Raw genomic sequence first — 23,716 nt, 5'->3', positions numbered from 1 at the left:
AAATTGAATGCTGTAATCTTTAATTTACTGAAGGGTGTCAACCCTCCTAAGTGGTGTTTCATGCAAACTGCATACATATCTTTTGTTATTTTAAAGACACCGAAGCAAAAGTAGTAATGTGAAAAATATGAGTAACTGTGTGTGGCTGAGTAGTGTCGGCTGCCAATTAACAACTCGATTTATGACCAGTTTAGCAGTAAGATTGGAGTGCCTCAAAGCAAATTTACTAATCCGGTTAAAGGAATAGAGGATAGCTAAATAGTTTCAGCTGAATTAGATAAGATCATATTAAGCTCAAAAAATGCATCAGTTATCTGCATTATGCAAGTGATACATACATGCACAAAATATTCAGTAGCCCCCTCCCTACCCCCCCCCCAGAAAAAAAAAAACTTCACTGCATGGAGTATAGAATACAGTGAGTTTTGAGTACATTCTTTTACTGTGCCAGCATCATAGACACAGGCTTGCGATGTACTGTTTTGCAGTCCTTTAAAATATGTGGAGATGATGCAAATGTCAGGAAATTACAGAAACAGCATGTCACTAGACTGGTGTTCCTCAAAGAGATTGGAAAGCAAAAATAAGTTAACATAACAACGTCTTGTAGAAATAGGGGGAAATAAAAAATCAGCACAATGAAATAATCAAAAATTATCTGAAACTGGCTTGCGAAAATTAAATTGAAATTGTTTAAATAAATCTTTCTGCTGCTGCCAAACAAATTAAATAACTAAATGATTCTGCAGGCAGAGGGGAAGACATTTGAAATAGCACTCCCTTCCTTTCAATTCTGAGCTGTCAGTTGCCGTGACAGTTTTTACACCTCTGCAGTAGTGTGGGAGGAGGGGACTGTCAATTCATGTTGGACTACAAAAGAACACTTAGAACAAAGGCATCCAATTTAGCTACAACTCTGGCTGCTGTTGGATAACTTCAAATTATGCTGTAAAGCTAAACATAAATGAAGGTGATTAACAACAGAAAAGAACCAGTCCTAACACAGAAGGAATACAAACTGACAGTGAGTCACAGATTTCCCATTATATGTCAATGGCATGGGAATTCACAGTTACTTCCTTATGTCCGGCATGAGTCACAGAAAGGAGACTTGAAATGCTTTATGGGAAAGAGAAAGGATTGAAGGAGAAGAATATCATGTTGATATAGCAAGCCCCATCGGTAGCCATGTTGTGGTAAACAGGCTAAAATTACAAATAAAGCACTTAGAGTGATTTTTATGTGTTAAAATAAGTCTGGAAACAAAGATAGACTGAAAAAACATATTTTTTTTAGTTCTAGGATAGAGTTTTCCTTTAATGTTAGCTTTTTTCTACTTTGTTCTTTTCCTGAATTAATAAGTGTGATCTACGTGTGATCGACAAAGCCAATGGCTTTAAGGTTAAGAAAATTAGTTGGTTCCTAGGATTCTCCTTTTTAGTTGGCGACACAAGTGTTCTTGGTATTGCTAAAACACTATAAATACTTTATGATGTAATTCATTAGGATGTTTGCTTACATCATTGGAAGACACATATATATAAAAAAATCCAGTCCTGATGATAGAATGCAGTTTATTATGGTAGCCTTGGATACCTCCTCCAGCAATATGTTTCCAAGCTTATAACTCTCCCATTGTCTCTTCATAACAAAACAAAAAAGAAAAAAAATCCTCACCTTCCCATCCAGCCTTGCTTTCTTTTCATTTATTGGAAGATTGTTGTACTTCAGAGTAGGGTGCTTATTCATACAACGACACAGGCTTGAAGTTAGCATCTATATTCACCATTCACACTTGCATTTTGTAGTTCTGAGGATTACATTTATCATCTTAAACATTCAACAGGCAGTTTTTCTTACAGCACTTTAGGAGACTTGTTCACAGTGTACTGTCTCCTTATCTTAGGTTCATAGGTTTATACTAGGCTATCTGCCCTAAGGCATTTATAAGCCTAGCCCAAATTTTTGTGGCTTACGCCACCCCTTATATGAAAAAATACTGTGCCCATTAGTTTGTTGTGCCTCTGTCCAGCAGTGACACAGAGATGATTCCCGGGGTAAACCTACGATCTCCCATCCACAGGTCTAGATTTCTCTTGAACAGAGTCAGCGAGGTGCTCTGCCTCACATGGACCAGGATTTTATTCCACAGCATAGGGAGTCTCTGAGTGATAAATCTATCCCTCCAGCACGTCCTATTTATATCCGTGCTAAGGTTTAAGTCGCTTGCTCTAGTGGTTTTGGTGCATTTGGACTTTTGAGGTGGAGCATGTCCATTAATTCCGGGTTGGACATGGCCTTGTATGTCAGGCACATGTCACCTCTGAGCAGACGGTATGCGACTGAGTAGAGCTGGAGTTTCTTCAATCTGGCAGCATATGACAGATTTTGGAGTCCCTTTATCCTTTTGGTGAGGAACTTTTGGGGTCTCTCCAATTGCTGCAGATGTCGGGTGAGATACATCCCAAATGGGGCATTGTACTCGATCATTGGTCTGATAAGTGAAGAGTACAGGGGAACAATGACCTCACTAGATCTGGATGTGAATCCCTTCATGATCAGGTGGGCAATGTAGAAGGTCTTTCTAACCACTTTAGCAATGTGAGTGTCAAAAGAAAGGCCACTGTCAACCTGGGTCCCCAGGTCCCTGATAACCTCTTCTGTGCTTAGTGGATTGCCACCTATATGGTAGCTTGGGGTTACCTTGTTTTTCCCGAAGGGTATGACTATACATTTTTGGCGTTTAACTTCAGGCCATGGCTCTGGCACCAGCTATCTGTTTCCGTGAGTCCCTTCTGAAGGATATCCGTGTCCGATGCACTTTCCACTATGGCGCCCAGTTTGCAGTCGCCTGCAAACTTTGTCAGCCAAAGTCCTCCCATTCTGGCCTGTACTTTTGAGAAGTTGATGCCAAACAATAGGGGCCAAGGACCGAGCCCTGTGGGACACCACTTGTGACCGGCTTGGAGTCTGACACAGCGCCAGCAACTCTAACCCTGTGGGTTCTGTCCTTAAGCCAGTTTGCAACCCATCTTGTGACATATGGGTTTACATTTAAGCTGGTAAGTTTTTCTACAATACCCGAGTGGGGTATTGTGTCGAAAGCCTTTGCAAGGTCAAGGTAGGCTGTATGGACTGCCTTTCCCTCATCAATGGCCTTGGTGACTGTTTCGAAGAAGTCAACCAAGTTCAAAAGGCATGATCTTCCCTTGACAAAGCCAAACTGGGTCGGGTCCAATGTCTGCAAGTCCCCTATATCTTTGTTTATGAGCTCCATTATGATCCTCTCCATAGCTTTGCAGACTAGACTTGCTAAGCTTATGGGGCGGTAATTACCAGGGTCCGTAGGGGCGCCGCCTTTGTGGAGTGGGACCACAGTTGCCGTACGCCACTCCTTGGGCACGTATCCTGTGGTAAGGTTGAGATTAAACAGCTGCCTTATGTGCGGGGTTAATTCCTCATTTAGCTCGTGTAGCACACAGCCGGGGACACCATCCGGTCCCATTGATGCTGTGTTTTTAGCTTTAGAGAGAGCAGCTTTCACCTGCGCATTTGAGATGTCCGGGAGGCTACACTTGGCTGGGATAGTTATCTCTCCTTTAGGGGGGGAGAGGGGGGTGAAGTTTGCACTGAACCTGTCTGCCAGTATGTTGCCAATCTCTGTGGGTTCAGTGACTTTTGTATCATTTTGGACTAATTCTGAGCATATCTGGGAGTTTCCACCCAGGTTCCTAACATAGCTGAAAAAGGCCTTATGATTGTCCTTTGAATCCATGGCAATTTTTCTCTCAAAATTGGCCTTAGTTGATTTTATGAGTGCTCGTAATTTTTACTAATAATGATCAGGGTGACTTCCTTTTATGGATTTTGTTCTATCATGTAATAGCTTTCTCCTCTTATTGTAAAGTTTGTTAATGGCTGGGGTCCACCAGACTGGACGTTTGCCCTTTGTGGAAAGAGTCTTGGTTTTATTTGGGATTGCCTGATCCATGCAGTCCTGAAGGTGTTCATAGAAGGCATTTGTAAGGGCTTCAGAGCTTGGGTTGTGGTTTCCTCTGGCTCAGGGGCCTTGAAGGATACCACACCAGTCTTGAGTAGTGTGAAGTTTGCTTTAGAGAAGTTCTTCACTATGGTCTTTTTGTTTGGGGTGGGGCGGGATGTGGATTTCCAGTGAGATTAGTTTATGATCAGATCTCACCAATGAGGGATATACTTCCGGTGTGGAGCATTTTGTCCCCATGTTTGTGCAATGAGATCTAGTATATTTTCTCCTCTCGTGGGAACAGTGACTAGCTGTTCCATGGCATTTGAATGTATGAACTCCAGGAACCGTTGGGCTAGAAAGTTAGGGCTTGAGTAAAGTTCCCAGTCTATATTCGGGTAGTTGAAGTCACCCAATATGATGGTGTTTGGAGATACATTTATACCCTCCAGTGTCTTCAGGAAGGCTGTGTGGGGTTCCTGAGTTTGAGAGGGTGGCCTGTAGCATGCTACAATTTGTAGAGCAGTTTTGCCTATGGTTAGTTGCACCTGGATGGTTTCAAGCTTGCGTTGCCACCAACCTGGAGGTGTGGGTATCCTTTATGAATATGGATACACCCCCTCCTTTTGTGGTGTGGTCTGGGTTTTGGGGCCGGAACACATGATATGAGGTAAAACCTAATAGTGCCGGGTGCTCTCAGGAGCCTTGAACCAGGTTTCAGTTACAGCACAGACATCGATGTTCTCCATACTGAGAAGGGCCTCGAGTGCGTGCATTTTGAGATTTAGACTTCTGGCATTGAGCAGCATTACCCTAAGTTTCTTCCCATTTTTGTTTTCTAGGGTGGTAGGTTTAGAATTTGAGCCTTGCCTAAAAAGGCACTATGGGGTGGCAAGAGCCTTAGCCAATATCCGAATCCCAGGGTGACAGGTGCAAGCCGTCCCTTGGAAGCAGCGTGGCTTGTCAAGCATGTCATCCCAGGCAGACAGACACTGGATCCCCTTTGAATGACACCAGACATTAAGCCAATTGTTAAAGCTGATCATCTTGTCTCTATATTGTGGCATCATTCTTGGTGAAGGAAGGATACTGCTCAGGGTTAGGGTCATACCTGCCTGGGCTACATAATCAGAGAGCTCCTCTATGTCTCTTTTCATGTAGTCCAGGGAGGCACGTCTCAGGTCATTCACACCAGCATGGACAATGACTGTGTCATATTTGTACTTGCCGTGGAGTGACCCGAGTGCTTGTGTTATGTGGCGGATTCTAGCGCCCGATAGGCAGCTTACTGTGACCCTCTCCTTGTTCAGCCTGGTGAGTGGGACGTCAGTGTGTCTGACTATGGAGTCACCTATGACAAGTATGTTTGATGTTGTATTTGGCCTTAAGGGCTGTGACTGCTTTGCACACTGCTTTTGTGGTTTATGTATTGCTTGTGGGGTGTCTTGAGGTAGCAATTGTTTGGGTGTCTGCTTTGGAGGCCTCTGCTGTTTAGGTAAATTTTTACTCAGAGCCTCCGAGTATGTCTTTGTGTGTTTATGTGTTTGATTCAGTGGAGTGGTAGCATTATGTGAGGCTGGTTTTGTGGTGTGTGTAGTTGCCTTCTCCTCCTGTCTGGTCTTGCCAGTCCTGAGTTGAGAGAGCTCAGCCTCGAGTTTGGCTAAATAGCTGCATCTCGCAAGTATTTGTGTTATGTGGGAGGAGGAGAGGGTTGTCTGTGTACATGAGGCAGTTATAACATTGCCTCAAGATTCCCAGATTCACCAGCTGGACCGGAGAAGAGATTGACAACTGACCTTTGGACATGCTAGAATAATATTGGGAAATCCTTAATTGAAAACAAGGGCCAGTGGGGAGTGAGGGTGTAGTGCTTTTAATTTTTAGTGCTGACTTATATAATTGCTTTAGTGAGCAAGTGCCAGGTAACTTGAGTGCAATGTGTTACAAGTAACTAAATGCAAAACGACAAACAGTAACTTTCTTTCAAGTGAAACAAGGAAATAAGTACAGTAAGCAATGCAGATATCACTAGTGATCCACAGAAGCGCTGAGAAGTTGCGTATTAGGTGGAATTAGCTTCCAGAGAAATAACAAGCAAACAAACAACAAGCATATAAACAAAGCTAGATTCAGCAGGCCTGGATCTAGTCTATGCTAGAGCAAACAAGGTGAACCAATTTCAGTAAGATACAGTTCAAATATTCAGGCACTATAAACCTTTAACCAGAAATTCCCAGCTCAGAAGGGCAGAGTCCAGCCTCTTCTCCCACAAGAGTGCAGACCACGAACCTTCTTAATGTAAAATAACTGGCCTGAAGCCCAAGTGCCTAAACCAGAACTAATACACTTGGACACTGGGCTCTCAATCAGCAGTTCCCAACTTAGAAGGATGAAAGCTACCTGTCCTGCCACCACAGTGCTTGCCACAAACCTTCCTAATGTAAAACAACTGGTCTGAAGCCCAAGTGCTTAATCCAAAAGACTTGAATGATAGCTACACTTTAATCAAGTTACAACCAAGCAGTAATAAATACCATTGAATACTTTAGAGAATGTCTGGATTAGTGCTCAAGTTACACAAACAAAGCTAGATCCAGCAGGCCCGAATCCAGTCTATGCCACAGCAAACAAGGCGCACCAACTTCAGTAAGAAACAGTTCAGATATGCATGCACTATAAGCCTTTAACCAGAAATTCCCAGCTCAGAAGGGCAGAGTCCAGCCTCTCCTCCCACAAGAGTGCAGACCACAAACCCTCTTAATGTAAAATAACTGGCTTGAAAGCCCAAGTGCTTAAACCAGAATTAATACACTTTTAGAATAACAGACACTGAGCCCTCAATCAGCAGTTCTCAACCTAGAAGGATGTAAGCTACCTGTTCTGCCACAACAGTGCAGACCACAAACCCTCTCAGTGCAAAACAACTAACTGGTCCGAAGCCCAAGTGTTTAAACCAAAAGGCTTAGAATGAGTTACACCAAGCAGTAATAAATACAATTGAGTATTTTAAGATGATGCAAAAGTAAAAAGAAGTAGGTAAAAACACAAGTACAGTAAAAGCAGATGAAATTTTTTTTTTTTTTTTTTTTTTTTTCAGTCTATCTTTTTTTTGTCTCTGCAGTTTCTTAGGTTATTGCTTATCTGCAGTGAACCTACCCTACCAACTTCTAATCTGCAATGCCTCTTTTGTTTTTCTGTGTCTTTCTCTCTCCTTTGATTTCTCTTGCTTCTTCTCCTTTTTACTGTACTGCCTACTTTTTGGTAATCTTTCATAGGTTCATAGGTAGGTACTAGGCTATCTGCCCGAGGGCATTTATAAGCCTAGCCAGAGTGTGTCGGCTTTCGCCGCCCCATTGATTAATTAACTGATCCTCTGTCAAGCAGAGCTAATGAAGTGATCCCAGGGGTGTATTTTCTGTTACCCATCCACTCGTCAAGATTTCTCTTGAAGAGTGTTAGTGAGGGGTTCTGCCTAATGTAGTTTGGAATTTTGTTCCAAAGCATGGGGAGTCTCTGAGACAGGAATCTATCCCTCCAGCATGTTCTATTTATTGTTGTGGCGAAGTTTAGCTCACTAGAGCGTGTGGCTCGCAGTGACTTGGATTTCTTTAGATGGAGCATGTCCATCAAATCTGAGTTGGACCTGGCTTTGTAAGTCAGGCAGAGATCACCTCTGAGTAAGCGATATGCCATTGAGTACAGCCTGAGTTTTTTCAGTTGGGCTGCATAGGACATATGTCTGAGGCCAGTAATCTCTTGGTGAGGTACTTTTGTGGTCATTCCAGCTGTTGGAAGTGTTTTTTGAGGTACATCCCAAATGGGACATTGTACTCTATGATGGGTCTGATGAGTGACGAGTAGAGGGGCACTATAACCTCTTTATTTCTATATGCGAATCCTTTAGTAATTAGATGGGCCACATAGAAGGATTTCCTAACTACTTTGGCAATATGATTGTCAAAGGAGAGATTACTATCTACCTGGGTCCCCAGATCTCTTATTACCTCTTCTGTATTAAGGGGGCTGCCACCTATGTGGTAATTTGTGGGTGTTTTGTATTTCCCAAATGGGATGGCTATGCATTTTTTGGCATTTTGCTTGAGGCCATGACTTTGACACCACGTGTCCATCTCAGTAAGGCCCTTTTGGAGGATGTCCATGTCAGCCAGAGAGTCAATTATGGCTCTCAGTTTGCAGTCATCGGTGAACTTGGTTAGCCATAGTCCTCCTGTGTTTGCCTGTACTTCTGAGAAGTATATACCGAACAGTAGGGGTCCAAGGACCATACCTTGTAGGACACCACTTGTGACTGGTTTAGAGTCGGACCTGGAGCCTGCTATTCTTACCTTGTGAGTTCTGTCTGTAAGCCAGTTGGCAACCCATCTCGTGACGTAGGGGTTTATGTTCAGGCTGGTGAGTTTTTCTGTAATACCCGAGTGGGGAATGGTGTCAAAAGCCTTGGCGAGGTCAAGGTAGGCTGTGTGAACCACCTTTCCCTTGTCTATGGCCTTGGTGACTGTCTTGAAGAAGTCAACCAGGTTTAGTAGGCATGATGTGCCCTTAACAAAGCCGAACTGGGTCAGGTCAAGTGTTTGGAGGTTCCCAATGTCTTTGTTAATGAGTTCGATGATGATGCACTCCATAGCCTTGCAGACCAGGCTAGTCAGGCTTTATGGGGCAATAGTTACCAGGGTCAGTTGTGGCCCCTCCTTTGTGGAGAGGAATAACCGTTGCTGTGTGCCATGTTATGGGCACATAGCCTATGGAGAGGCTGAGGCTGAACAGCGTGTTTAGGTGAGGGGTTAGTTCATTCTGTAGTTCGTGCAAGATGCAGCCTGGGACACCATCTGGCCCCCATTGATGCTGTGTTTTTGGCTTTTGAAAGGGATGTTTTCACCTATGCATCTGTGATTTCTTGGACACTACACTTTTCCAGTATTGTTGTGGGCCCTTTTAGGGGTCAGAGGGGTGTGAAGTTTGCACTGAATCTATCTGCCAGGATGTTGGCAATATCAGTGGGTTCAGTATATTTTGTGCTATTTTTCACTAGTTCAGTGCATATCTGCAAGTTGCCACTTGGATTCTTAACATAGCTAAAGAAGGCTTTGTGGTTATCTTTTGAATCTTTGGCTATTTTTTCTTTCGAAGTTAGCCTTGGATGATTTCATGAGGGACCTTAGTTTCTTACTGATACTGATCAGGGATGTCTTTCCTTCTTGGGATTTGCTTTTTTTCTGAACTAGTTTCCTCCTTCTATTGTATAGCCTGTTTATGGCAGGGGTCCACCAAACTGGTTTCCTTCTCTTAGAGGAGTGAGTCTTGGTTTTGCTAGGGATGGCACAATCCATGCATCCTTGTAGGTGCTCATAGAGTGCATTTGTAAAGGTTTCTGCATCTTGGGCAGCGTTATCCTTTAGTGTGGGGGCTGTGAAACTTACCACCTCTGTCTTAAGTAAGGTGATGTTTTCTTTAGAAACGTTTTTACTGTGGTTTCCTTAGTTGGGGGTGGTGGTGGGGTGTGGACATCCAGAGTGATTAGTTTATGGTCTGATCTAACCAGTGACGGGACCTCGGGTGTGGAACACCTGTCGTCCATGTTGGTGATGACCAGGTCCAATATGTTTTCACCTCTGGTAAGGGAGTTTACCAGCTGATCCAGGGCATTTGAGTTGATGAATTCCAGGAAGCGCTGGGCCTGGGAGTTTGTACTCAAGTAGTTTTCCCAGTGAATGGTAGGGTAATTGAAATCGCCCAATATCAGGGTGTTCGGTAGGACCTTCATGTTTTCCAGTGTCTCCAGAAAGGTGGAATGGTGGTCCTGGGTCATGGAGGGTGATCTGCTGCAGGCCACAATTTGCATTGCAGATTTGCCCGATGTTAGTTGCACATGGATGATCTCAGAGGTATCATGCTGCGCCACTAACTTGGAGGTGTAGGTATCCTTGATGAATATGGATACACCCCCTTCTTTTGTGTTTCAGTCCATGTTCTGTGGCCGACACGTGTGGTATGAGTTGTAGCCTGGTAGTGCTGAGGTGCTCTCTGGAGCCTTGACTTGAAGGTTTCAGTTACTGCACAGATGTTGACATTTTCCATAATGAGGAGTGCTTTGAGCGCGTGCATTTTGAGATTTAAACTCCTGGCACTGAGTAGCATAACCCTCAGTTTTTTGTTAATTGTGCTGTTTACGGAGGTGGGTTTGACTTTTGAGCCTTGCCTAAAAAAGGCACTATGGGGGCAGCAAAAGCCTTGGCCAGTATTCGGAAGCCTAGGAGTGACAGGTGCAAGCCGTCTCTTGCGATGCAATGTGGCTTGTCGAGCATGTCGTCCCAGACTGACAGACACTGGATCCCCTTTGAATGACACCAGAAGGTTAGCCAATTGTTGAAATTTATCATTTTTTCTTTATACTGAGGTATCATTCTTGGTGAGGGCAGGATGCTGCTCAGGGTCATACCAGCCTGGGTTATATGATCAGAGAGCTCTTCCATGTCTCTTTTCATGTAGTCCAGTGATGTATGTCTCAGGTCACTCACACCAACATGAACAATGACAGAGTCATATTTGTACTTGTTCTGGAGTGACCTGAGGGCTTGTGTTATGTGGCAGATTCTGGCTCCCAACAGACAGCTAACAGTAACCTTCTGCTTGTCCAGCCTAGTGAGTGGGATGCCAGTGTGCCTGACTATAGAGTCACCTATTACTAGTGTATTAGGTATGTTATTTCACCTTAAGGGCTGTGATTGTGCGGCACATTGATTTTGTGTTTTATGTGTTGTCTAGTTTGTGACAGGAGGTGGAGGTTGTTTGGGTGTCTGCTTTGGAGGTCTCTGATGCTTTTGCAGGTTTTTATTTAGAGCCTCCGAGTATGATTTTGTGTATTTTTTGCCAGTGCTGTTTTAGTAGGTCTGTGTGTGGCTGGAGGTGTGGTGCAAGTGTTCTTCTCCTCTTGACTGTCTGTTCCAGTCTTGGGTGGAGACAGCTTAGCTTCCAGTTTAGCTGTATAATTGCATCTCTTGTATATGTTAGTGTTTTGTGGTAGGAGGAGAGGGTTGTCTCTGTACATGAGGCAGTTGTAACATTGCCTCAGGATACCCAGATTCACCAGCTGGACTGGAGAGCACACCTGAAATTACCCTTTGGTCATGCCTGAATAGTAGAGTGAGCTGCTTAGTCACTTGGTTGGTGAGGGGTGAATAAAGAGCCTTGCCCTGCTGGGCAATCAGTGTCAGGGTATATTAGTGCTTGCTATTAGGTCTGAGCAAGTGCTGGGCTGTAGGATGCTTTTTAAGTGCTTACGTTGAGAGTTAGACTAGGTTCAAGGGAAAAACTAAAGAGGAGACTTAGTGGAGCCATGAATAATTTAACCATAGCTAACCGGTGCAGAAAACCGTGCAAACGCGGTTTTTATAGTAGGGAAATGAAAGAGATAGAAATTAGCCCAAAATGGCCAATAAACTACTAACTTCTGGGCTGGAACCACTCCTCCAGGGACAGATAGGTTGCTTAAAGCTCCCCTCTCCCACAGGTGAACAGAGAAATTTCCTTCTATCCAAGTAAGGTATGGGCAACTCAGAAATTAGTATCACAGCCCTGAATTCAGCACTAGCCTGAAAACTGGACTATACTAGCTTAGAAAGGCGGGAAACAAGGAATTTTTTTTTGGGTTTTTTTTGTTTTTTTGAAAAGATAAGGCAAAAACAGTAAAAAATACATTTAAAACAGCTTTAAACAACTACAAACGTTCAGAAAAGGCTATCGCACTTTAGTGTGTAGCCTACAATAGTTAAATTATTTAAACAAAAACTTTTTAAAAGTGCAGGCAGTCAAATAAGTACAATATGTGAAAAAAAACAAGCTTTTAAATCACAATAAATGCTGGAAAATCTGTGTTTAGGCAGAAAACAGTTAAGTACAGAAAGAAAGTACAGAAAACTGATACTTAATCACTCCAAAGTCTCTCTTCTAAGCTAGAAGGCTTGTATCAGTTTAGGGCTTTCTAGTGCTACCCAGTGCGTTCATTACAGGAAAGATGGGAAACAAGTGCAGGTGTGGTCTTTTAAACCAGAAAGCTAAAAGAGACAAACAAACTGTCCAAATGGTCAATAAACTACAATTTCTGGGCCAAGAACCACTCCTCTCATAGTAGACAGGCTACCTAGTGCTTACCACTCCCACTGATAAGCTAGAAGGCTTTCCTCCAACACAGAAAGGCTTGCGGGGCTCAAAAGCTTACCAACAGTCCTGGATACAGCAAATCTGTATCTGGACTAGGCTAGTTACAGGAAAGGTGGGAAACCAGCACAAGTGCTGCTTTTAAACCAGAACGTTCAAAGAGATGGGAAAAACTGCCCAAATGGCCAATAGCTACAATTTCTGGGCCAGGAACCACTCCTCTTGTGGTATATAGGCTAACTAATGCTTACCACTCCCACTGAGAAGCTAGAAGGCTTCCCTCCAACACAGAAAGGCTTGAGAGGCTCAGAAGCTTACAAAGAGTCCTAGATACAGCAAATCTGTACCTGGACTAGACTAGTTACAGGAAAGGTGGGGAACAAATACAAACACAGACTTTTAAGCCAGCAAGTTGAAAGATATGGAAAACTGCCCAAACGGCCAATAAACTATAATTTCTGGGCCAGAAACCACTCCTCCTGTGGTAGCTAGGTTACCTAGTGCTTACCACTCCCACTGATAAGCTAGAAGGCTTCTCTCCAACACAGAAGGGCTGGGGGGGGGGGGGCTCAGAAGCTTACCAACAGTCCTGGATACAGCAAATCTGTACCTGGACTACACTAGTTATAGGAAAGGTGGGGACCAAATGCAAAACTGGCTTTTAAACCAGAAAGTAGAAAGAGATGGAAAAACTGCCCAAGCGGCCAATGAACTACAATTTCAGGGCCAAAACCCACTCTTCCCATTGTAGATAGGCTACCTAGTGTTTACCACTCCCACTGATATGCTAGAAGACTTCCCTCCAACACAGAAAGGCTTGCGGGGTGGGGGGGGGGGGGCTCAGAAGCTTACCAACAATCCTGGATACAGCAAGCCTAGAATTTTTTTTTTTTTTTTACAGAAAAGCAGCTGAAACAACAGTAAATCCATTTCAAATTGCAGTGCAGGCCAGCACACCCGAGTGTGTGTGTAGCAACACTACGGCAAATACAGTTCAAATAAATGCAATTAAATTAACAAATAACTAAAAAACAAGTGCAGAAGGCAGTAAATTAGAAGGCTATTAACAAGCAGTAATGCGTGCAGAGTAAGAGTGACTGAACAGATAACAACACGCAGAAGAGCAACTAAGACAGAATAAAGGACGAGCATTACAATAAGCAATGGAAACTTATCAATGGCTACACAGAAATTTTAACAAGTACTCTGTAGAGAGACAGCCACAACTTCAGTTGAGTTAATATTCAGTGAGAAACACAAATAAATAAATTAAGAGCAGCTGAATTAAAAAAAAAAAATATATATATATATATATATATATATATATATGTGTGTGTGTGTGTGTGTGTATATATATATATATATAAATAAAGAAAGAAAGAAATAATTTATTTATTTATTTTTTTGAGGGAGGGAACAGAGCAGGATTAAGAGGCTACAGGGGTTGTCCTTCCCAAATGCTCTCTTTGTACACAGTAGGAGTGCCTGAAATCAGAATATGATCTCACTGCACTCAGTTGAGTGAGCAAATGAGATGGGCCCAGAAGGAGTATCCAAATACACATCTACAAGAGGGGCAGGCAATTTCAAAGCCAAAGAGCAGATAAAAGTGTACTTAAATTCATTTATACATCCAGTTGATTTCAGGTAGATGTTAGCCAGACAAAGCTCAGATATTAAGCAGAGATAACTCAAAATGTACCACTTATATAAGGCAGGACAGAATATCAGTGATGAGGTGAAACTACCCCCACTGCTATCAATGGCTACACAGAAATTCTAACAAGTACTCTGTAGAGAGACAGCCACAACTTCAGTTGAGTTAATATTCAGTGAGAAACACAAATAAATAAATTAAATACAGTACTATATGAAAAAGAGCAGATAAAAGTGTACTTAAATTCACTTATATGTCCAGTTGATTTCAGGTAGATGTTAGCTGGCCAAAGCTCACATATTTCCTGAATCAGTCTCCTTTTCTAACTCTTTCTAATCACTCATGATCCTGCCCTTCATGTTTTTAAAAAGCATCCCAATACCAGTGATACATATCTGTCTTATAAATTTTGTGATATTGTTTGTGATTCCAGCTTCCTGGTCACTTTCTGTCAATCATCCTGTTGTATGGTATTGTCTTTGCTAGTTACTGTTAACATAGTTTCCATTGCTTATTGTAATGCTCGTCCTTTATTCTATGCATCATTGGCTTACGATGTCACTGCCTTGTTAGAGTTATAACAATTGTATTTTATTCTTCTCCCTATATGTGGAAGTATTTATCACTGCAGAGTACATTTACATATCCCAACATTTCTCTCTTGTACATCATTCACATAGACTAGGGTACTGGAATAATAACATTTATAATACATTAGCTGTCCTTCTGATGGGTATTCAGGTTTTCTCCCACATACACTGCAATACATTGGCTGTCCTTCTGATATGGGTATTCAGGTTTCATCCCACATACACTGCATTCACCCTTACCTTGTGTCCCAGATCATAGTTAAAAATAGTTCAGAAAGGAGCATTTCACTTAGCTAGTTAACACATACATGAAATTGCCTTCTGCATGGGTTTTCTGCAAGGGCCCAGGTTTCTTCCAGCTTCTCAAACACATTGGCCTGTGAACTAGTAATGTTGATAACTGCCTGTAGGTCTGTGTCTGTGCAGTGGGAATTTGTCTTGGGATGGACTGCTGGTCCAGCCAGGATAACTTCCTGCCTTATGTCTACTGGTCACTGGGACAAACTCCAGTTCTATATGACCCTGAACATGATATGGACAAATGGATGATAAATGTTTGCTTGAATGTATTGCGTTCTGTTTATTTTTTCTTCCATTTAGCTTTTGACTTTTCATACACACCATTATTTCTGTCTGGTTATATTGCTGAGTGGCTTGTGCTGTTCTGTAGTACTATGCACTCTTGTGGGTCATACCTGAAAAAGAGTACTGGCTTATTCTAACAAACTTCCAAAAATGAAATGTATTAAATGCATTTTTGTGTGTCCTTTTTATGTAGTTTGAAGAAAATATAGTGGACATCTGTTTTGAAATTCTGAATAACAGCCTGCCAGCTTTAAGTAATCCAGTGAATGATACTCTGAAGCGTTCAGAAGCTGAATACATCAGCAGGATTGTGACTGCTATGGTAAGTTCTGTACAGGCAGCATACATTGCTGTTCTGCAGGAAAAAAGTCTGATTTTCTTTCCTTCCTTAGAGGCATTCACATCATTTCTGGATAAACTTTAGAATTAAGCTATAAATTATAACTTTCTCTGTGTTAAAGGATGCAGTTCAGAAACAACTTGCACATTGTATACATCTTAGTGCACAGTGTGGAAGTTATATATTGTGTAAGTGGCTTTTACTAGGGTAATTTTTACGCATGCGGGATTCACAGAGTACTTGGTACCAAGTGTATGACTTACACCAGTGATTCTGATGCATATGAATGTCTCACCGACAGGGTGCTTTGCAATCATTGCATAAATTGCTTACTCCAGTGTGACACTGGTATGTAAGAGGTATTTAGAAACAGGATACTTGTTATGGAGTGTGTAAATGAGTTACACAGGTGTAAGGCAGACAGATAAGATATATTCAAAAGAGGTGCTAATGAGTTTCCCCACTGTAATGGTGATGGATAAGAGAAATTCAGGGACAGAATGCATTGCACACACTGCACGAATTGCACCAATGTATTACTAATACATAAGAGAGAGGGTCAAAGCCACAATTTCCTGGACACAGTGAGTAAATGAGTGAGTGAAAATGCTACAAGACAGAAATTCAGAATGGCCTTCCAAAATGGCTCCACACTGAGTAACAGCTTAATTCTAGCTCTCCCAGTGTGAAAACAGAAACTCAGAAGAGACAGCCAGAGGACTTATACTTTGGGTAAATTTCAGTAACTGGCTAGTAAGTGCACTGCCTGGATGCAGGAAAAAGAAATAAAGAGGACTGGAAAGAAATTCAGTTATAAAAGGTGAAGAAAAAACACTGGGAAAAGTTCTGTAGCTGTTCAGCAAAAAGCAGTGCAAGTTGCAGACATGACATGCAGTAACCTAGAGGAAAGTATAAGACAACTGCCCTTAGACCTGATTAAAATAAACAAAACACTGATGGGGTATATCAACTCAAATAGCAAAAGGCTGGAAAGAATGAAAGAAAGTTTAAAGAGATATTCAAATGAGATGATAAAACTGCAAAAAAAAGGTCGGAATGAATAAAAGTCTGGCTGAATATGAGACTGCTCAAGAAGAGATCTTTCAAAAAATAATAGAGGACAGAGCACGTAGGGAAAACCTGAGATTTTCTGATGTACCAGAGAAGCTGGAAGGAACAGACTGTATTAATTTTATGAAGGTACAGATAAGCAACTGGACTGGTATTCCACAGCAGGAGTTGATAATTGAAAGGGCACAGCATGTCTATGCTGTAAACCTGGCTATGAGAAAGCATGAAATCTTACCAGCAAAAGGAGTTGATTGTGACAAAATTGTGGCAAAAGAACAAAGTACTAAAAGTGGGGGACAGCAGTGTTTGTGGAGAATGATTACTCACTGTACACCAGGCAGACGAGGAAAAATGTATTATACTTGTGACATGCCAGCACTGGCCCAGTAATCAAGAAGCCTCAATCCTCTCAATCCTCACCACTGGCAGTAGTAGGGAATGTACACACTGGGAGGATGACCAGTACACACATGGTAGAATGCAATTTCCTTTAACAGCACACAGAGACCACAGTCAGTCTGGGTCTGGTTTAGTCCTCTTTCTGCAGATCCTTAATAAGACTCCCCACTAGCACAGCTATAGGGTTGAGATCTCAGCTGAGTGGCCAAACCAAGATCTCCAGTACCCTCTTTGTCCAACTAGTGCTTTGTGTCCCTGCCCAAGTAGCTGACACACACACTCTTTGAGATTTGATTTATATACAATCACACATACATACACACACACACTCCTGGGAAAGGCTGGCACAGGTTTACTAGCTATGTCCCCATCTGCACAGACTATAAGGTAGTTCTGACTGCCACCAGCCACTCTTTATCAACTAGTTTAAGGCCCTTAACAAAGGGTGTCCAATCCTACTGTGTAATGTTACTATTAATCCAAATGGTAGGTTGACCAAGTGCCAGGCTATTAGGTGTGGCCTGTACAGTGTCACCAAATAGATATGCAAGCACTTTAAGAGCTTAAATATCTCTAAACAGACCAGCCACAATTTAAAAGGTTTAAATATATTTAATAATAAATAATAAAAAAAGAAGGCAATACTCAATACGTAATCAGTTACATCAGAGTTCAAAATCATAGGAAATATTTAAAACAACATTGCAGGACTGTCTCAAATAAATAAAGAAAACATCTAAGCTATACTTTACTATATTCCTATCTGAATCTAAAAGAGTTATTATGCCCTAAAATCTGACTTACAGAACAAGCAGGCAGAAGTGGTGAGTGGATGTTTCTAGGTTAAAGACAAGATACACAATGCCCCCCCTCTCAGAGAGTTCTTAAATTAATATCAGATATTATTACTGGATTAGCTTAGATATCACTTTTTGTCACCTGACTTTAGTTCCCAAGCTAAACTCCCATTGTCAGAAGCTACCAAAATGTTAGCATTTCCCTGTGAAAAATACATATCTCTCAGATTTTTGCAACTGCTGGAAGATATAAAACAATAAAACACTTACAAAACAATGCAGAAGGCACCCTAGTTCTAGACATCCTGTCTCCTTGCTGCATTGAAACTAACTTTTATAGCACAATCATAAAACAATTTAATTTCAACTATTTTGTTGAAGTTTTGCAAGTTAAACCTCTATGTTCTCATTCCCACTGTTAATACATATACATTTACACATGTAAAATAGTTTCTATACATATTTGCTCTAATCCAGCAGGGCCCGCTGTGATCACACATCCAGGCTCAACACTGTACAAACCTTGTTCAACACACACTTCTCTACCAGCAGCTTAATATACACATAACATACATTTCTAATACATTTGTAACACAAGCATATGAATCATGTTGATATTCACAAATGACATGCTTATTTACAAAATTCCAGATAGTTGTGCTGGCAGTATCTCCTTCTGTCACATCTCTATATAAATCATATTAATATTCACAAATTACATATAATTATTTACAAAATTCCAGCTAGCTGGGCTGGCAGTATTTCCCTTTGTCACAACACTATTCAGGGAATGTTGAGAAGCAGGTGTGAGATTCATACTACTGTACCCAGCTATCTTCAAAATAGTCTTTCCTGGAAAGACAATATAATTTTTGATGTAGAACATGCTAAGGATAAAATACAAAAGTTTGTCCAACAAAAAGTGAACTGTGAAACAGAAGGAGATTCTGCGTCTTATTCTTCTAATAATAAAGACCACAGTGAGACTGTGCCAGTGGAACCATTTTCAATATTTCAATGAAAAATACTTGAGAGAAGGAAAAAAGCACAAGAGTTGACTAGAAGAATCAAGAGTATATTGGAAATGAGGCAGAGACAGGATTTATGAGATGGAAATGAACAGGAATAACACCAGTAACTTAGAAATTGACAAATGTCAGATTACAAAGCAATAATTTTAGTTGTGAAACATGACATAACAAGGAAACATGGAACTATTGGACTTTTTTGACTTTGTTAAATCTGTAGGGGACTCTAAAGCATATGCCCTACTTCATGTCATTCATGTTTGGACAAATACTTAGGAGAGGGGGAAGAGGAGGGAGAAAGTTAAGTGTAAGCAAACATTTTTTTTCTTAATAGTAATATTTTTATAAAGCATGGTTTTCTTTGCATGCTATAAAGCAAAGTTTTCTCAGATATTTTAAATGTAATGGGGATACTAATGTAAACAGGTGCTCCTGTATTACCCTTTTTTCTCTCTTTCTCCTTATTTAGTTTTAAGAAATGTAAACACTTCAGAGTAAAAAAAGAAGAAAAGTCTGGTCAAAAGAGGATGACAAAAAAAAAAAAAAAAAGAAACAATGTAATTTTTCTCATTCTTGCATAGGGGAATGAATGCATTAAGGCCCTTAGTTTGATCCACTAACAAGTTTTAAGAGAAAGCAAGTAAATGAAAAAGAACATTGAATATTATAAAGCTTTTTCTAGCAAATAAATGTATGCTTTTGGTAGAAACTTTGTATCTTGTCTTCATATCTCCATGGAGACAATCTGATAAAGAGAAATGGCTAGCAGATAATGTTTCTGAAAGTATTCAAGTGCTTTTCTATCTGGGAGAGTGCATCTTAGCATGGATAACCTTTCGTTAAACTAAGTCTTTGAGTATGGCTGTCAGTTTGGGAGACATGTTCCTATCAGGAGAGTAAAACTTCAATATTTGAAGATGTATATAGTTTTCTTTGTTAGTATTAAGTTAATATGTTTTAGGGGGTTATCTGGGGTGTGGTTTTTTTTTTGAGGGCTTTCAATAAAACAAAAAGGTTTGTAAGATGTGATATAAGCTTAAATGGATATGACAAGAAACAGCTGTATAAAAGACCAACCTGCCAAATGGTGTATGTATGTAACACAAAAGCTGGAACTAGACACTTAACAAAAAAGCAGTTACACATAAAATGTGGGAATAATAACTTTTCAACACAGCAATGCTTTCTGTGATATTTTTAAATGTGAATGGTCTTATAGATAAATACAAAAAAGAAAGAGTAGTGAACGATATTAAAAGTGTAGAGTGCAAATGGCTATGCTACATGAGACACACTTTGAAAGAAATGAACATGTGAATTTGATAAAGAAAAGTTTTCAGGATGCTTATTTGGTGGAATACCTGGAAAAAGGAAAAGAGGAGTACTTATGTTAATTGCAAGAGGAGCTCCAATAGTGATAGATTTGTAATACTAAGTGGCTACTGGCAAGAGGGGAGGATTACACTAGCATGTATTTATATTCCACCTAAAATAGCTATAATGGAATGTAAGAAAATTCTAGGAGAAATAATCAGCTTTCAGCAGGGAATATTATGTATATGTTGGGGGACTGGAATTTGACTTATAGTAGTGAAGATGTGTCTGGGGGGCAGGAGGGAAACTATAACAAAGGAGGGTAGATTTTTGAAGAACTTTATGAAAATATTTGGCATGGAAGATGTCAATTTAGTACTAGGAGTTTGGAGTGAATTTACATATTATTCCCCAATATACAAAAACTGGGCTAGGCTAGACAGAAGTCACATTTCACAGGAATGTGTACATTTAATTGAAAGTCTTGATATACACCCAATAACTATTTCAGGTCATGCGCCAATAATAACTAAAATAAAAACACAGGGTAATGAAAGAAAAATGAGACACTGGTACGTTCCCACCTATCTGTTGAAAAGAGAGGAGTTTAAGGAATGGATAGTGGAAATTATTCAGAAGCTATTAGAGAAGGTAGAAATTTATTCTGAAAATATACCTAGGGAGGGGGTTAAAATTAAAGTGGAGTTTAAAAACAGGGTGCAAGTAAAGGAAAGAGAGATGTGGTTAATAATTAACAAGAATTATTTAGAAGGACTGACAAATGATAAAGTATTGCAGAATAAGGGGAATCTCACAGAAGAAGAAGAGGAGCAACTGCAGAATGCTAAACAGAAAATAAAGGGATTACCTCAAAAATATACACGAGTTTAAAAAGATTGCTGTTAAGCAACTGATTTTTGATAATAACTCTAGAGCACAAAAACTTTTAGCACAATGACTCAGGCAACAGAAAGTAGAAAGGGTTGTTGCCAAACCGAGGGAGCCTATAACAAGGAAGATAACAACAGATCCTGTAAAGGTACTCAAAATATTTCAGAAATTCTTTGAAAGTCTGTATAAAGCAGAGAAATATGGAAATTAAGAAAAGGTACAAATGAAAATGTTAACGGAATAATTAAATATGCCAAAGTTAGATGTAGATGACACTCAATTACAAACAGCTAGGATAGAAATATATGAGATAAAAATGGTGTTGTATACCCAATCAACAGGAAAGTTCCCAGGAATAGATGGTATTCCTGTGGAAGTTTGGAAGCTATGAGAGAAAAAGATGATAAAGATCTGGAAGTTTTGTTTAACAGTATTTTAACAGGAGAAGTACCAATATCTTGGAAGAAAGTGATGGTGGCTGTAATACCTAAAGAGGGTAAAGAGCTAACAGGTCCAGCTTCAGACAGGCCCATTTCAATCCTAAACCATGTGTATAAATTATTTATGTCTATAATGGTTAAAAGAATGGCAAAAGTGATGCCAAAACTGATACATATGGATCAGTGTGGTTTTCTGGAGGGGAGGCAAACATTTGACATTAACAGAACATTGATGATCCAATGGGAGGCAGAATGTAAGAAAATGCCATTGTTGTTGTTGGGTCTTGATGCCAAGAAAGCATTTGACAGAGTAAGTTGGGACTTTATGAACAGGGAATGGAACCATTTGCATTCATTCCCTGATAAAATTATAAGGTTGGTTAGGAGGATATATGTGAGATTGGAGGAGAAAATTAAAGTGGGTGGGTTCCTCTCTGATGATTTCTGCTTGAGCACAGGAACCAGGCAGATATGTCTTTTTTCTGTTTGTTATTTGCATTATATTTAGAATCACTGGCAAAGAAAGTAAGGGACTTAGAAATTCAAGGACATAATTGGTATGGTAGTCAAGAAAAGCTGGCACATTTTGGAAATTATATTATTTTATACCTGATAATACCAGAAAAAGGACATTTCAGTGTTGTGGAACATTCTGAGACAGATTCATATATTTTCAGGATACAAAATTAATGAAGCTGAAACAAAGGGAATAGCTGTAAATTGTGTGGTCACACACAAATTGGTTCAGCAGTATCCATATTTATGGGGCACATGATAAAATGAATCACTTAAGAGTACGGATTAAAAATTCCAGTGTGGCAGCTAAGAGTATGTGTGAAGAGACTAAACAAAAGATAATACAACAACTGAGAAACTGGAAACTCTGTTTATGGATATGGATAGTAAGGTACAAGCAGCTGAAATGTTTTTAGTCTCTTTAGTCTTATACACAGGTCATGCATATTTTTATCAACCAGAGGAGAAGTTGTTGATAGCATTTAATGAAAAGCTGAAGGATTTTATCTGGGAGGGAAGACAGCAAGAGTCAAGTGGGATACACTGATTCTTCCAATACAACAAGGCAGATTGGGTTTACCAGATTTGAAGAGGTATTTCAAAGCTACACAGTTAAAGCTTCTATACACAGCACAAAGCAGAAACCTATATTTCAAAGTGGAAATGGATGATGATGAAACAGGAGAAACCTCAAAAGGGATGATGATGAAATGGGGGAAGCTCAAGAAACAAGGAGAGACTGGGATATTGGATGCAGATCTTTAAGGAGAATTACAATACTTATACAGAATATTATATTCATAAAGTAGCAGACATTATTCTAAGAACTAAGCCAAGAAGGGAATGGAGAAAGGAGATTTTGCCGATAGGGATGACTGCAATTAGGGATATAGACAGTAGGCAAGAGGGTGCTGGAATTTATTGGAGAAAACTGGCAAAGGAAGCAAGGTATTGGGAGCAAATAACTAGAGAGGGAAATGTAATAGAATGGGAAAATGCCAAGAATTTATTTGGACTGTAGGTTAGAGATTGCCTTCCCTATCAAGGATTGATTTCAGAGTATAGGCAAAAATAAATAAATAGGGAGGGGGTCTTAAATGAAAGTTCAGCACTGGTAAAGGTTTTAGTAGAACCTAGAACACAAGCTGCTGTTAAAAAAGAAATAATTAGTAGAGCATATAAAATATTGCATGATAACTATAAGAATCATCAGAGTTAGAAAGGATTGGGAAGAGAGACTGGATAGCCAATTCACAAAGAAACAATGGGGGAATATATACATGTCTCCCAAATATGCAACAAAATCTAAAAGATATTTGCTTGGAAATGTTAACATAGGTACTGTTATACCCCAAGTAGACTCCAGAGAATTTTTTTTTCTGGTAGACAGCAAATGTTGGAGGTATGATGGGGAAGAAAGAGGTAATTAGGAACATATTTTCTGGGAGTTTATTGAGTTGGCAAACTTTAAAGATTCTCTGCAGACGACTCTATCAGAGATACTGGGTGAGCAAATTGCTGTGTCTAGGGAAATAATTTTTCTGAGCTATGATACAGAATCAGAATTACCTAGATATAGTAAGGACTTGCTGAGTCTTATTATGGTGGCTGACAAAAAAAGCAATTACTAAAAAATGGAAATCAAAGTCTAAACCAACTGCACTAGAAGTAGTGAATATAGTAACAGAGATAAAACAATTGGAACTGAGATCTTTAGAAAAGGGTAGGAGCAAATTACTTAAAAGAAAATGGGAATTGTGGGTGTATGTGTGTGTATATATATATATATATATATATATATATATATATATATATATATATATATATATATAAGTCTACTGTATATAACCAAAAACTCACTTTTTCGAAAATAAACAGTAGACCCACGGTTACGCGAAAGTGCACTTCACCGAAAGTGCACTTTCGCAAAC

General features: G+C 40.1%; 1 protein-coding gene across 1 annotated transcript in view; it reads left to right on the top strand.

Annotated features, from left to right (window-relative positions):
* LOC122808581 (protein-glutamine gamma-glutamyltransferase 2-like) overlaps nucleotides 1-23,716 on the top strand; it is a 565,300-nt gene that overhangs the window by 195,606 nt on the left and 345,978 nt on the right. Inside the window, exon 7 of the mRNA XM_044079538.1 lies at nucleotides 15,183-15,311. Within this exon, the coding sequence (XP_043935473.1) occupies nucleotides 15,183-15,311 (129 nt within the window). The remainder of the gene's footprint in view (nucleotides 1-15,182; nucleotides 15,312-23,716) is intronic.

This window comes from Protopterus annectens, chromosome 8.part0 (genome assembly GCF_019279795.1).
Source record: "Protopterus annectens isolate FY-2018-M chromosome 8.part0, PAN1.0, whole genome shotgun sequence".
Classification (NCBI taxonomy): domain Eukaryota; kingdom Metazoa; phylum Chordata; order Ceratodontiformes; family Protopteridae; genus Protopterus; species Protopterus annectens.
This window is presented reverse-complemented; position numbering and strand designations above follow the sequence as displayed.